This window comes from Felis catus, chromosome X (assembly GCF_018350175.1).
Source record: "Felis catus isolate Fca126 chromosome X, F.catus_Fca126_mat1.0, whole genome shotgun sequence".
In the NCBI taxonomy this organism is placed as follows: domain Eukaryota; kingdom Metazoa; phylum Chordata; class Mammalia; order Carnivora; family Felidae; genus Felis; species Felis catus.
The window spans coordinates 33,973,057-33,989,593 of record NC_058386.1 but is presented as its reverse complement, the minus strand read 5'-3'; the positions used below and the strand labels follow the sequence as shown (position 1 = coordinate 33,989,593).

Genomic DNA, 16,537 nt, shown 5'->3' with positions numbered 1-16,537 from the left:
TTCCTCCCTGGGGCTCACCTTCCAGGCTCTAACCCAGGGAAGATGGGCTTTGGGCTACTATGCTGTGCTGTGCATTTCTCACAGTTGTACCTAGCAGCAGGAGGGAAGAGAGAGAAAAACAGCAATGGGAATTGGCCACATCCCCTTGGGACACAGGTCTTCTGATCAGTCATAATGGTTCTCCTCCCTCAGAGTTTTGGGCATCTATAGGCCCCCATTGCTGGTGCTGTCTCTACTGTTGCTGCTGCTACTCTAGGATTTCCTCGAGTGCAAGAGAACAGAGAAAAGGTGGCGGGAAGCCTGAGAGATTTCCCCCACTCTCTCTAAACATCAAGAGACCTTCTTCCTCCTTTTCCAGACAAAACTAGTGGGCTTCTCCTGGAGCTCTTTTTGTCCATGCCCTAGTTCCCATTTCTAGGTTTTGGTCTGCCTTGAGTCTAAGCCAGGGATAGCAGAGGAAAAATAAACAAACTCATCACCAGTTTGGTAGTACTTTGGATTCTGGTCTGTTTTCTTTCCCAATCTGCATGCTACTGTGGACTTTTCAGTGTCCTCAACTAGCTGCCTTATGCATTCTTTCCAGGTTTTATAGCTGCATTGAGTGGGATATACAGAGTGTTACCCTGTATATCTTTTACCCCCTTTTACTTAGGTAAAAAGTTACCCCCTTTTACTTAGAACCAGAATCTCCTATTTGTTTCATATATATATATATATATATATCTGTGTATTTATTCACAGAACCTCTTTTGTTATTTCTATAACTTTTTCCTCTTGGAAAAGCCTCCTCAACTTCTGAATAACAATACTTAAGTAGAGTAACCTAGAAGCAGAGAATGAGACAGGGATTCTCTTGAGGGAGTGTTCTCGGGAGGAACCACCAAGGAAGGACATGAAGGAAGCAGGAATGGCAGAAGAGACTAAGCAAAGAAGTGGATTCAACAGAAGTCTAGCATCACCCTGATTTTATGGAGGATTCAGAGCAAAGATGATATCACAGAGTGGTCTCCCTTGAGGCAAAGGATTTGGTCTTTTGTTCCTTCATATTAGTCAGTCATTTGCTGTGTTGGTAGGTATGTTCCCTCTGAGGCATCTCTGGATGAGGTGGCTCCTATCAGTTTAGAACAATTCTCCAGAGAAGAGTGCAGCTGTGAGCTGTTAGCAGCTAACACTTACAGCTGCTAAGTAGCAAATAAATAGAGCCAATCTTGGTTCTGGGTAAGATGGAGTCAGCAACCGAGAATGGGTACACTATACTGGTAAAGGGGCTCTGGGTGGGGCAGAAACATCATCATTTTAGTGATTAATTGCACATTTTGATGATAATTGTCACTGAAGGCTTCCATTTCCTTCCAAAACACAGAGAGCCACTAACTAATGGTGGCAGTGCAGGAAACATGCCTAGGCTGAAATCCATCTCTGGGGCGATGGTTCTTAACATTTAGTGTGCATGAGAATCACTTGGAGAGCTTGTTAAAGATTCAGATATCAATACCAAACCAGAGGTTCTTATTCAATTGATCTGTGATGGGAACTGCATTTTAACAAGGACCCCCATGATTCACATTCAGGTTATGTGAGTGATCATTCAATCCAACCTATTTCGATGATGGCAGACGTCATTCTGTTTTCACTGGTCTCCCCCAATAAATCTGAAGCTCCCATAGGAAGACGTTAAACTGCACTAGTTTCCCCTATAGTGATGTTCACAACCATGATTTTTAAAATGCCAGATATTTTTTAAAAGTCTCTATGAGTTCACTGTTCCAGTGATCCAAGTAACTACTTTATGGGGAGCCTGAAATAAGGTTGTTATAAGTGTCTGGGGCACAAAAGCAAAATCTCAGAGCATGAGCCATAGGAATTGTAGAATCCTAGGAGGCAACACAGACAGCTAGCCCCACCAGCAGTGAATCATAACTTTTTAAAAATAATCTTCGAAGCATAATCTTGGCGTTCAAGGCCCCGGAGGAGCCACCGTCCACGTCGCCTCCTGCCCTGCCCGCCAGCCCTGGTCACGCCTTTGGGCTTTCCCTTCAGCCCATTCATTTCAAAGGACACCCTCCTCCCTTTGCAAGGACAGGGGCTGCTGGTTCAGTCCCCGCTCTGCTCCACGTCTGTCTTCTGCACGATTTTCTGCGAGTTACCTATCTTCCCCGGGGCCTCAGTTTTCCCATCTGTACAATGGGAGTGTTATGACAGCACAACCTCTCGGGCATGAAGGGAGGACCGGGCTTGACTTGCGGGGGGACGTACCAACCTCAGGTGCGGTTCTTGGCAAACCGGGGCATCGTCTGGCTTCGTCGCCAGGTGCACCTGTCACCTGCCCGTTCTCCCATGAGCTCTGTGAGCAGAGAATGTGCTTTGCTTTTCATTGTGTTCCCAGCACCAAATACAAACACTGACAGGTGGGAGGTACTTTAAAATGATTGTTGAGGGGCCTCTGGGGGGCTCAGTGGGTTAAGCCTCCGACTCTTGATTCGGCTCAGGTCACCATCTCACGGTTCATGGGATGAAGCCCCACATCGGGCTCTGTGCTGACATCACGGGGCCTGCTTGGGATTCTCTCTCTCCCACCCTCTCTCTGTGTCTCTCTCTCAAAATAAATAAATAAACTTAAAAAAAAAATAATCTTCAGATAGTCCAGGGGTATCAGAGTCTGACTTACACAAAATGCCCATCTCTGCCAAGTGCCCAGCACCATGAATCAAAGCATATGGCTGGGATGGGCCTGGGAGAATAGCATCTGTTTTTACAGCTGTAATTGTCCATACAGATTGAGGTCAGCATCAATCATATCACCGTTCACTATAAAGGACAGAATATTGATCAGTATCCATGCCTGCCTAATAATACTAGCTACATTTTGGATATCTAGACAGAGTCTTAGATCAAAACGAAACAGTATTTCCAAAGGGACATAATAAAACAAAAACTAACATGAGAAACCAATAGACTATCAAGTATTCTTTTAATTCCCTTGTAAGAATTAGGCTGCACGCTGTGAGAGCAAAGGATTTACTTAGGAAGACCTACTTACTGACATAAAATATCTTCCCACAGAAAATCTTAAAAAAAAAACCCATTTATACGCTGCCGCATTTTTATACTTCATGAAACTTATCAAACACAGCGCTGCACACTTAAATAGAGCAGTGATTTATCTATTCTTGAAGATCAAATGGAAGCTATGAGGTTCATCCAGTTGCACTGTGGGAAATCTGGTATAGGGAAGCATGTTAAGATTTTATAGGCCATTAAAAGTACAGATATTTTAATGATTACTCAGATCAAAATGTCATCTATAGACATAACAAATAAGTGGTTTGGGATTTGTTACTTCCAAAGGGGCTATCATTGGGGCTGACCCTTGCCCAAGGGCATGTTTATAAATATATCAGCTTTACAGAATGGGTAAAACACCTAGTTGTTTATATTCCCTTAATGACTGACTCTTTGTCTGCTTCTGACTTATAGTTAAATGAGCTTGTTGTTTGCTGATAAATCCTCCTAGGACTCAAGAGGTCAAAGTAAAGAACCAGTGTTGTGTGGCAACCCATGATCATCTGTCTCATTTCCTTGAGGAAAGAGCAGCCCTGAGCTGAGGCAATGAACAGTAGGCAAGAAATTGATTAATAGGCATCAGGGAAGATCATTTTTCTGGCTTCATTTATATGCTTGTGTAAGCAGGCAGGCTAGAGTAGACGTGCCTCTGAGAAAAAGTGAAAAACAATGGGGATGGGTTGGGGATTTGGCCAGGGAGATGTAATCCTAGGAGGCCATTTTGTCTCCTGGGTTTAATAGTTTCTGGAAGAATCCAGAGACCATGACAATAGTATGAGTGAATTGACTAGGTCTTGTGTTATAGGCTGGGCTTCCTGGGAAGCTGACTCTGAGATAGAGCACAGGAGGCAGGATGCTTATCAGGGCATGCCCTTGTTATCAGCTCCTGGGAAAAGGAGAAAAAGCAAGCAGGAGTGGGCACAGGGAGAAGCTGAGCTGTGATGCAGGCCCAACAGTAGCCTCGGCTGACCCACAAGTAGCTCTGGAGTTCCAATGGCCCTTTAGAGTTGTCCTCATTTGGGCCAAAATGGTAGGAATTTATATTCCTGCATTGATTTGTCACTGGATATCGACAGCCTCAGAAGGTCATCAAGGAAACTGCCTTTGAGGCAACCCCTGAAGTGACTGAGAGCTAAGAGTTGTCTGCCATGAGGACTCCTAGCAGCTGTGACAATAAGGAGTTGTTTGAAGAGAGGTCTGGGAAAAATGTGAAAGTGGCTACTACACCTGATCAAATTTGGGCTGTGGCCCATCTGAGTGATTATACTGGGTAGTGGGAACCCCAGAGAACTGTAAGGCTAGGTGTCAAAGGCAAGTTACACCACATGCATTTTGTTGCCTCTGCCTCAAACAATCATTTTATTCTGGGATCTGACAAGGCAGTACATTAGCAAAGTGTTCTGGACCTGGCCCTAGGTCTGTCTACAGGGGTAAGGCAAGCTATGGTGGAGTCGAGGGAGGAGGTGACAGAGGCTGGGGCTGTCCATGGAGCATTAGAATAGTGAGTGGATATATATTATCCAAGGCCTTCAGCAAGGGTCAATATAGGGCATCCAAAATGAAACAAAAGTCCAGTGGGGGTGACACTTGGAAGTCCATGCAGTCTGTTGGGATGCAGGGGGAAAATGATAACACTTACCCTTTATTAAGTATTTGTGTGAATCAGGAACCCTGCTATGCACTTTACACACCTCATTTCTTGGTTACAACTCTGTGTGGTAGGCATTATTATCTCTATTTTTATGGGCAAAGAAACTGATTCAGAGAGGAACTTACTCAAAATTACACAGCTGGTTAAGTGGCAGATTCGGGAGACAGACTTTCTGGGTTCAAATTCTGACTCTTATTACATGTGTGACTTGGGGCAAGTGCTTAACCTCTCTATTGCTCAATATCTTCATCAGTAAAAAGGGAATAGTAATAATACCTACTCTTATGGCTGTTGTGAGCCTTAAATACATTAATATTAAAGTGTTGAGAGCAATGCCTGACACAGCTTAAGGGCTAGGTAATCGCGGGGCACCTGGGTGGTTCAGTTGGTGAAGCATCTGACTTCCGTTCAGGTCATGATTTCATGATTCTTGAGTTTGAGCCCCACATCGGGTTCTCCACTCTCAGTGCAGAGCCTGCTTGGGATTCTCTGTCTCCTTCTCTCTTCTGCCCCTCCCCTGCTCATGCGCACATACTTTCTCTCTCTCTCAAAAATTACTAAATGTTAAAGAGGTATGTAATCGTGTATGAACTAAGGGAGTAAGTCAGCCTAATGCCAAAGCCTATGTTCTTGACTATTATGCTTCCCTGGCAGGAGTCTGCTTCTCAGGATGTGGAGGGAGAGAGCTAGGCAGTGTAAATACTAGGAAGTAACTAAGATATTAGGAGACTAATCATTCATTCATTGATTAACAAATATTTACTGAGCAAAATAATACAAGTATTTATCCTTTATATATGTGCTAGGCACTTTTTCTAAATAGTAGAGATAAAGAAATGAACAAAACAGCTAAAGTCCCAGACATCATAGAGCTTATGTCCCAGTGGGGAGACGATAAACCAAATAATAGATAAATATCGAAATAACATCAGGTAGAGGAAAGAGTTGTGAAGAAAACAAAAGCACAGTAAAGGCACAGTGCGCTATGGAGGTGGGGCTGTGGAGAAGGGCGGACTGTGTGCTACTTTGGGAAAAAACGATCAGGAGAAGCCTTTCTGATGAAGTGACATTTGGGCAGAGACTTGAATGAAGTGGGAGGACCCAGGCAATAACCTGGATCACAAGCCCAGGCAGACAAAATAGCAGGGAAAGCAGGATCCTAAGAGCTGTCCCGAGTTGGGATACGTGAGCTGCCCTCAGAAGGAGATGAGATCTTTGGTGAGGCAGTTGTCTTCAACAGAAGCAATCTCCAAAGTGGGCTGACAGCTGAGGGCCGCCCGCCAGCGGTGCACCAGGCAGCTGGGGAGATAAGTGTTTGATTCCTGAAGGGCCATCTGGGTGGTACAAACCGGCTTCCACCGCCTTGTGCGTGCCTCATTTGCTTGTTCTATTTGGCTGACACATAGAGAAACACATCCTTGCCACCAAAGAATATATGCTAAACATTTTGAAACTTCCGTTAAAGTTCTTGTGCAAAAGTACAAAGGTTGAAGTGGGACTTTGGTTGTACATAGGAAGAAAGACAGTGTAAATATTGGAACAGCGATTCCTGAATAACACAGGGGGAAGGAGCAAAAGTCTGAATCGGAAAGTTCTTTGGAAGGGAGTACTTGGCAGATGGGTGATTTTAAAATGTAATACCATGGATTCTTTTGCAATTTGATAACACATCAGCACTGCCCACATGCTCTAGAAACCATGTGCGTGTAGAAGGCCGTCATTAGAGCTGGAAATTGCTTTGTGATTTTGGCAATGGTTTTGCTCTTAGGCCAGGTTCAGATTTCCCTGTTTCTGAATTCTAACCAATGATTGCCATTATGGCGTGTTTGGGAGATGGTTGCTGGAGACTGTAGGGAGAAGACAGAATTCTCTGCCTTTTAAGGAGTCTTAATCACGGTTTTGGCGGCATAGGAGCCTTCAACTTAGTAAACTGAGCAGCCATTTCCATAGCAGAGAAATAAGCTACTGTTTGACCCAGAGAGGCAGCTTTCAGCTGTTGTTTGTTGACCTGAGCCAAGGGAAACAAGATGACAGATTGGACAACCAGCACACCATGCAATTTATGCCCTTCACGGACTGTCAAACATTAATTTAATTTAATTTTAATCATTACCATCTGGTGCTTATATAGAGAGTCGGGCCCAGATAGATATTTCGTTATCTCGAACTGCTGAACAGTGCTGTGTTTTGGCCTGCAGCCCCATGCATACACCCTGAGGAGGGGGCAGAGGGATCATGGGAGGGGAGATTTGCACTGATGCCAAACATACAGCCATTGCCAGTTCCAGAAGCTGTAAATGGGACCTGTTGTTGGTGCTGTTCCCACCATGGGTCAGTGGCCCCTTCTCCTGTCCCATTCACGGGGGCATAAGTGCCGAGTCATGTCTTTGTATTCCTAGACCATTGGCAGAGGGGACTGGCTGGGGATGGTGTCTGAGTGAATTGGGCACACTTGACTCTTGGGCTCAAACCTCTTGAGTAGCCAAAGTGACCAGTAGCCACATTTAACTTGTTAATGATCAGGTAATTATCAAGCATTGACAATGGGGATAAGGACTGGGATCAAATGACCTCTGAGGAATCATCACCCCTGAGAATCTGTGATCCTTTGTGTCAATCAGACTGCCAGGCCCAGCAGGGAATGAGGAGGAAATATAAGGCAGCATCCCTGCCCTATGAGCCAGGTCAGCCCCAGGAGGGAGTTTCCTTTTTTCCCAGTCCCCAGACTGAACCTCGGGTTGTTGGTGATTAGTAGGGGGTAGAAGGAGTACCACTGAAGCCCCAAGGGAATAGGGGAGGGGGCATGAGAGAGAAGCCCTTCACTTTCCTGAATTTTAATTTCTCAGTTGCAAAGTACCTGGGTACATACCAGGCTGGAGAATGCTATGCATCAGGCTAGCTCTGGCTTCAGGAGACGACACTGAGTCCTGTTCATTGCTCTGTGGACCGAGATCATATGACCTACTTGAGACAGGAGAGCAAAATTTTCCTTTTCTTTGAAGATAGAAACAGGTCTTTTTCCCTGATTTTTCTGAAATAAATTTCAGTATATTCTCATCGCCCCCAAATCAGATGATACAGAAACAAAAAAGTAAAAAATTGGTCACACAAAGATACAGACCACTGCTAACATTTTGCTATCTGTCTTTACACACACACACACACACACATATACATATACACACATATCTTTACAAAAATGAGATCATGTTATAGGTAATGAAAAGCACGATCTCTTGCTGGGTGACTCTCTTCTCCAGCCAGATGTCAGCGGGACCAGAAGGAGCATTGAGGGGCTTCAAGCAGGGAAAGGGAGAGTAGTACTGCAAAAGTTGCCACTTCGGATTTCAAGGCTGGATGTTCTTTCCAGCTCAAGCTGGGTCTGTCCAACCCACTTCTTGGCAGCCACGAAGGGCCGACTTGCCAGCCCTTCTGAAATATGATGCCACATCTTATTTGGAATATGAATCTTGTTTCTTTCTATGAAACATTAAAATTTTACTTTTAAAAAGTAACAGAAAGTACTTTTTATCACGGACGCTAAAGGGCAAGTACAGGTTGGAAGAAACATTTGTAAGAGTTAAAATGGAGCATGATAAGGAAAGAGCAAATCATTTCCTGCCTTGCTTTCCTGACTAGACAGATTCTGTTCTTTATGTTAAAAGAGAACACTATTTCATAAAGAGCCCTTTTTGATCTACATGCATCAAAATTAAAAAGATGTGATCTTCAAGTGTATTTCATCCCAGGTAAACCATGTGGTTGAAGCTGTCTCCTTGGGGGGACTCCACTTGCTTTTGGAGAGTGACCAGAGGGTAGAGGCCCACAGAGCCAGGTGGCATGAGGAGTGGTGGAAGAAGCCAGGCCCGTTTCAGTGGAGAAAGAGGGTCTTAGATTAATGGAAAGGTGGCATTAACTTATTTTATATTTTTTTGGAAGCCAGAACCAGAATGAAAGGATCAAACTTAATGTGAGACAGAGAGCTGACACAAGAGATTTGAGAGGATGGAGAAGGAAAAGGAGTGAAGGCAGCTAATGTTTATTTAGCACGTACTATGTGTCAGAAGTTGTATTGAATTCCTTGTATTTGGGCCTCCTGGGTGGCCCAGTCATGATCTCACGGGTTCGTGAATTCCAGCCCTACATCGGGCTCTCTGCCCTGACATTTCTCTCTCTCTCTCTCTCTCTCTCTCTCTCTCTCTCTCTCTCTCTCTCTCTCTCTTTTCCTCTCTCCCATTCTCTCTCTCAAATAAATAAATAATCCTTTAAAAAATTTCTTGTATTCTCTTGTTTAATCTTCACAATAATCTTAAGAGGTAGATAATATTACTGGTGTTTTATAGCTAAAGAGAATAAGACTCAGAGAGGTTAAGTAACTTGCCCAAAGTTACACAGCCATTGAACAGAAGAGTCAGGTTCTGGGGCACCTGGGTGGCTCAGTCGGTTAAGCGTCTGACTTTGGCTCAGGTCATGATCTCACAGTTCGTGGGTTTGAGCCCCACATCGGGCTCTGTGCTGACAGCTCAGAGCCTGGAGCCTGCTTTGGATTCTGTGTCTCCCTCTCTCTCCGTTCCTCCCCCACTCATGCTCTGTCTCTCTCTCTCAAAAGTAAATAAACATTAAAAAAAAATGAAAAAAATGGAATAGTCAGGTTCAAGACTCAGGTCTGCTTGGCTCCCAAGTGACTCTCTTGAACATAGAATGGGTATCCCTCATGAGCTACTGTGTTCCTGGTAACCTGGGTGTGTTCAAGCAAAGACTAGATGGTTATTTGTCAGAGATGTTTCTAAGGAGATGCATGCGTTGGTACAGAGCTGGAACACATGGCTTCTAAGAGTCCTTCCAACCACATGTTCTAATAAGATCTCTCTAAAACATGTCACTCTTGCTTGTCATCTGGGACACCTACTGTGGTCATGATTAGAATTATGTTTTTGGCTAAAGCATTATCCTCAGAAAAAGCAACTGAAGATATATTCCCATGAGTATTTTCTTGGACGACCAACCCCAGCATACATCATTGGTCCCCTGTCCATACTCACTCAGCACTCACCATTCCCATACATGTCCATGGGCTCTTGCTACGTGTCCATGGGCTCTTGCCACAAGCTCACAAACTCTCTACCTGAGAGGGCATTCTTTTGGTTCTCAAAGAGTAGTCTGGAAGTACAAGAAAGTTAATATCCTCAGTCCTCAGCTAATAACAGATAAGATATGAAGATAAATATTCCAGCTTCTTTGTTCTTGTTCAGGATAACCCCAAAGCATGCCTCATATAGTCCCCCAGAGTTCCCCAGTAGGATTGAGTGCTAGCTGCCTATAGGAGTAACCTGTTGTTTAACACAGCCATTATTGGTTTTCTTCCTTTTCCTTGTCTCATTTACCTTAATGCCTGCTGATGTTTTCAGGGATCACCTCTTAAATGAACTCATTGTACTCAGATTCTTATCTCAGGTTCTGCTCTTAGGGTAACCCAAACTAAGACACCAACATTATTTACCCATTAGCACGGAGTTTCTCATCCTCGGCACTACTGATATTTTGGGCTGCATAATTTCTTGCAGGTTGCTGTAGAATGTTTGGGGCATTGTAGAAAGTTTCATAGCATCACAAAGGCCTGCACCCACTAGATGCCAGTAGTTCCTTCCCCCTAATTATGACAACCAAAAATGTCTCCAGACATTGCCAAATGTCTTCTGGGGGACAAAATCAGCCCTGGCTGAGAACCACTGCTTGTTTGAGGTACCCACAGGAAGTACAGGGAGGGTAGGTTTTGCAAGGTAGACCTGTTGGGCTAGGCTGTGGACAAGCTTCTCAGTGTGCTTCAGGGTTTAGTGGGGGTTACAGGTGGAATGAGGAGAAGACTGTGTGCGTGCGCGCGTGTGTGCATGCGCGTGTTGTGGGAGAGAAAAATTAGAAACTCTTCGTTTTATAACTGTGCCTGGTGTCAAGCTGTCCCTTGTCTAAAGTAGATGAACAGCTTAGAACTAAATTGTACCCCTTACAGTTCCTTTTAGAAAAATGACAAGTAACAGAGACCATTTTGCTGTTTTTTAACATCAGTTTTCATGTGAGTTCAGTTTGGATGACAAGTTCTTAAGCAGCCATTTCACAGCCTGTCAGTTTCTGCGTTGTTAGGGATGTTTTCACTTTTAAGTACTTCTGTGCAGCTATTAAACAAATCAATATGTGGTTCCAATATAGGGAGTGCTGTCAATTATAGTAGAGGGCCTGATAAAAGATGCAAACAGTTTCTTAGCTGGAGCTTTGGGTCTATTTGGGCCTTGAATATGTGAAAATGAGACACCTGAAGAGAGTGACAGATTTTCAGCGATGCCAGAAGAGATTTCAGATGTAGACTCTAAAACCCCTATATTCCCTGTAAATAGAAGTAGCAAAGAGGTATACATACAGTATAAAGTCTTTATTTTATCCATTGAATTCATGGTAAAAATGTACAAATTGGGGTTTCTCATTTCCACTGTACTCCGGTACCTTCCAAGGTCAAGTAGAGAAGCAGGCTGGTGGTGGATACTGTACATGCCCTGCCCAAATACTATCGGATCCCTTTTGGCAGTTTGGTGTGCTCAGCACCCAGTTCTGGTGTGCTTTCCTGCTAATGACTGGCACCTGTGACCTTTGGCTGTCCCTTGAGATACTGGAGTTGTTTCACCTGTATAAAGACCATGGGAATTTATATTTCTCTGGGGATCCCCATAGCCAATGGACAGGACTATGAAAATCCAGTTGCCTTGCCCCATGTTGAAATAAACACTAAGTGTAATTTACACTCCAAAGCTAATAAGCCTTGAGATTATTAGGAAGCTCAGACTTTTCCTGAAATTGCAACCTTGCTTCTTGGCCTCCTTTCTTTCTCTGTGCTGCTTTCTGCACTCTCTTTTGGTCTCCCCTGGGAGCACTTTCCCAATAAATCACTTGCACAGGAATCCTCATTTCAAGGTCTGTTTCTGAGGAATCTGACTCAAGACATAAGCATTCCACAAAGTCTACATTGGAATGAGAGAGGAGATGAATTTATTATTCACACGGGATGTTCCATAATCTTACCTCTCCTATAAAGTAGATGTTCATTAGATGTTTCTTGCTACAGTGGATGATGATCTTGGGCTGGAGAAATGAGAAAATGAAGAGACTTCTGCTGCCTAGGCATTGCTCCCCTTCCCTCCACAGCTGAGAGAGCCACAAGGGACCTCAAGAGGTGTTGCTGAATCTCACTTAGGCATGGGAAGTAAGAAAATCTGGTTTTGTCCGTGTTTTAAATGAATTGGCTCTTTGGCACCCAAGGCTGTGCCTCTGTGCTTTCATACTTAAAAGGACATTGCCGTGCTCGCTTCGGCAGCACATATATTAAAAGGACATTGCCACTGAGAAGAGTGATTCAGCCAAACAGGTCTGCAGCGAGGACGCTTGGATCAAAAACCTATTGGGATATGAATCTGATACTTACCAGTGTTTGAGAGGATCCCCAAAATTTTACTGCAAAATTCATTAATGATACAGCACTATTTTAAGTGCTTTCTACTTGTTTGGCAATGTTTTCTCATGTATTATATAATTTAATCCTTGTGGTATACTTGTGAGATATTAACAGTCCTATTTTATAGGCAAGAAAGCAAGCTAAGGCTCAAAGAGCTTATGCTACCTGCCTAAGGTCACACTCATAGTAAGTGGCAAAGCTGGGATTTGAGCACACGTTGACTTGCTTCTGACAATTATGTGCTTGACCACCTATCACAGCACAGTTCCAACACTGACTGTCTTCTCTCTAACATGATGAGGGAAATATTTGTCAAATTGTGCACAAGGCAGAAAATGATCTCATCTGAGAAGGTTTATGTAGACATTTTTCTTTTCCAAGAAGAACAAATAAATGTATAGGAAATTGAAATATATTAAATGAGCCTGACATGTTATAATACAGATAATATGTTATATGCTGAAGTTTTCTCTAAGCCCAGCATTTTTTATTACAAGGTCAATATGATGACTAAGGGTTAATGCACAGGGTAAAAAATGAACATTTTCTTTGCAATCATTTGGAGGGTATTCCATCTTGTATAATTTCTTTCCTATTTGGGTATATGTGAGGATTGTTCTTGGGTTTGAATTTTTGTTTTTCCCCTCCCTCCTAACCTCCAGCCTCCTCTTTTTGCTCTAGAACTAAGACTAGAAAGGCTGCACAACTACTTCCGTTTTACCCCGTTCCCCCCAGGGTTGAAAAATGTGCTATTCCTGAATTCTAACAGTTTTTGCAAATTCCAAATGCAGTATGAGAATACTTTTGGGCACAACCTTCCATGAAAAAAATTTACAATTTACAGGATATATGCCCATATTTTGGCTTCAGCAGTGAACGGAGACTGCAGATCTCTTTTTGAAATTTTAACATGTCAGTTTCCAGCAACATAGAAAATAAAAGTTGAAAGTAGCTGCAAAAGACTGGGTGGCTCAGTGGGTTGGACGGTTGGGCATCCGACTTCGGCTCAGGCCATGATCTCACCATTTGTGAGTTTGAGCCCCGTGTCGGGCTTTGTGCTGACAGCTCAGAGCCTGGAGCTTGCTTCAGATTCTGTGTCTCCCTCTTTCTCTGCCTGTGTGTGTGTGTGTGTGTGTGTGTGTGTGTGTGTGTGTGTGTGTCTGTCTGTCTCAAAAATAAACATTTAAAAATATTTAAAAAAAATAAAAATATAAAAAAAAAGAGAATGAATTTTTATTTTCATTTAGAAGTAGGTCCAAGGTTGAGTGCAAACTTTCCTCTCTGGGTTCAAATATTGTTTATCCTGAATAGCATATGCCTTCCTGTTTGACAGAAAACACATTAAAGTGTTCTAATTGTGAAACAGCCCCAGGCAAGTGGTATTTAGGAAAATAAAATGCTAAACATGAAATCACAAACCTGGAAGAGACCCTGTGAGATCATCTAGTTCTTCCCTCATCTTCCAACTGAGAATAGCTAACTCATCCTGTATGGATTATTTTCTATTGTGGTAGGATTTATAAGTCTACACTTTCATCTTTACTTCCCTTTCACATGACATGTTTAAGTTAATGGTGGAATATCTGGGTAATCACAAGAAGCCACCAGTACCTAACAAAACACCTGGCACATAAACGGTATCCAGTAGATCTTCTATTAGAAGGAATAAATGCATCAACACATGAAAAAATGAAGCCTGACTAGTAGAAAATTTATGATGGGATTCTTACTGGTATGATTAATTAATAAAGTGGAAATGAATTATGTCCAAATTCAATGTCTTAGAAGCTCATCCATTTCTCATTCGATAGTGTAGATTTTGACCTTCTTAATAATAATAAGGTGACCATGTAATGTATATTCCAAACAAGGACCCTTTTGAGTGTGAACGGGGATACTATTTTATTTATTTATTAGGGGAAACTATTAATAATTGCACCAGGACAACAAGACTGCTCTGGACAAACTGGAACTAATAGTCACCCTGTAAACGAGGCTTTAGGAGCAGGAAACGATAAATTCCTATAGACTCTATAAAATAAGAAACAAGGGAGTTTTAAGTCACAAATGAAGACTGGAGGCATTTCACTATCGATACTTAACATTCTTAACCTTGAACGTTCTTACCTCATCTTGTAAGTAAGAAACGGGGCACAATGAGAGGTAAAAACTCCTTTCTAATAATTAGGAAAGAAAGAATTAAACTCTTATCAAAAACTAGACTTAGAGTTCACCCTGCAGCCCTCTAGAACTGTCTATCGGATTGAACAGACTGGGTAGCCCCAGCCCTTCCCTACCTCCTCCTATCCCTGCCAACCTCTCACCTCTAGGCCCTCCCCTTCAGTTACAACTTCCGGTGGAATCCTCTTTGCTCTCCCGTGCTTCCAAGACCCGCAAGCACCATATTTTACACTTCTGCTCCTCACGGCTCACCAACCATGAGCACCCAGATCCAGCAGAATTATTCCGCCCAGATGGAGGCTGCACTCCAGTGCCTGGTGAACCTGCATCTGCAGGCCTCCTACACCTACCTCTCTCTTCGCTTCTATTTTGAAGGAGGCAACGATGTAGCTCCGAAGGGCATGGGCCGCTTCTTCCAAGGGTTAGCTGAGGAGAAACGTGAGGGCGCCCACCGTCTCTTTAAGATGCGAAACCAGTGGAGCGGCTGCCCCTTCCTTCAGGACTGGCAAGAGCTGTCCCAAGATGGGTGGCGTGGCAGCGTGGACGCCATGGAAGCCGCCGTGGCCTTGGAGAAGAACCTGAACCAGGCCCTTTTGGATCTGCATGCCCTGGGTGCCGCCAACGGAGATCCCTGTCTCTGTGACCTCCTCAAAAGCCACTTCCTAGAGGAGGAGATGAAAGTCATCAAGAAGATGGGCAACCACCTCACCAACCTCCGCAGGCTGGCTGGCCTTCAGGCCGGGCTGGGTGAGTATCTCTTCAAAAAGCTCACCCCGCAGCACAACTTGGAGCCTCGCGTGCAGTGCCCAGCAGCCTTTGAGGAACCCGTCTGCATTTACCCAGCGTCAAGATGTCTGCTCGAGCTTCTTTCTTCAGCCAGAACGCAAATTTTTAACCATGCTGACAAGCTTGCCTATGCTGTGAGATCAAATGGAAACAAAAAAGGTTGTTTTTGCAGGAGTGGGAGGTGGGGAGGAAAGCTAGGCTGTGGGGAAAAATATGAAGAATAGGAGAAAGGTAGCGTGATTAATCCTCTAGGTTTTCTAGAAATTGTACCTAGCTTTTGTGAATTGCTTGTGTGCATTGAGGATCTGATACACGATGGTTTCTCTGTTAAGAAAAATGAACTTTCCTATTCATAAAATGCATACAAATTTAGAAGTTTTAGAATTTCTCTGAAACCATTATTGGTACTGGATTAGATCCCGTTGTTCTAAAATTTACCTTTGGTTTTGCCTAGCAGAGGGGAGATAGGAGTACCTTGTGCTCACCCCCAACCCTCAAACTCGTGATAAAATGGCTTTCCCGGTTTTCAAGTTGCTGTGATGCCATCTGTTATGTTGAAGATAATAAGAAAAGCCCTGTGAAATTTATCTTTTATGTTTTCAATTAGGTTGCTACCGAGAATACTGATGATGACATCATACACTGACCATCTCTATGAAGCCTCTCAAGAGAAATTTCTTTCTGGTCTCAGTATTGCGAATAACAGTTCTTTGCCTGGGTAATTGATTTGTTTTTGTTTTGTGGACACTGCAAATGATCAAGTTTCCTTTTCTGACTGCCTGTGAGAAAGCTTAGAGCCAAATTTGTGGTCCACCCGGTGTCAATGAGTAGGATTGTATAAGCACTTCTACAGAAGCTTCATTTCTGCCTCTTCTGTCACTAATTTCTTGGTATATTTTATGGTTTCTTTTAAGCCACCTTAAACCATTTCTAGAACAAGGTTGTGTGTAAATAGATAAATAAACTTTAAAAATGCTGATTGAAAAACTGGCTGTGCAGTTCATGTAACAGAAAAAAGAAGATAACTTTAAGGAAGTACTAATAGAGCCAAAGTGGCTCTACACTATTAGAATGGAGATGGGTCAGATGGAGGTTAAATTCCAGAAGCCAAAGGAAGGAGAAGCAGTAAAATGTAGCATTCTTTTAAAAATACAGTGGATTTTTCTGGTGGGTTCCTTTCTACTAAATCTATAGTCCGACAGATAGCAATCTAATAATTGTGTATTATTTTCCATGCACTTTGAAAAACTGGAGTTATAACTTGTTCTCAAGCCACAGAAGTGAAAAAAAGTCAATTCTCTTCCTACAGCAACTTTCCTTCCTGGAGCAGGAAGACCAAAGTCATACTATCATTGCTT

The 16,537-nt window shown here is 43.2% G+C and overlaps 1 protein-coding gene across 3 annotated transcripts in view; it reads left to right on the top strand.

The window, feature by feature from the left end:
• Positions 1 to 16,166, top strand: part of LOC101083747 (ferritin light chain-like) — a 67,959-nt gene extending 51,793 nt beyond the window's left edge. For 2 of the 3 annotated variants that reach the window (XM_023249429.2, XM_023249428.2), the window contains exons 3-4: positions 14,769 to 15,140; positions 15,787 to 16,166. In XM_023249429.2, coding sequence (XP_023105197.2) covers positions 14,769 to 15,140; positions 15,787 to 15,806 — 392 coding nt within the window. In that variant the 3' untranslated portion in view covers positions 15,807 to 16,166. Of the gene's footprint in view, positions 1 to 14,543; positions 15,141 to 15,786 lie in introns of those variants that run through there. The other variant, XM_019823728.3, reaches the window with a different exon arrangement.
• Positions 16,167 to 16,537: the final 371 nt, after the last annotated feature.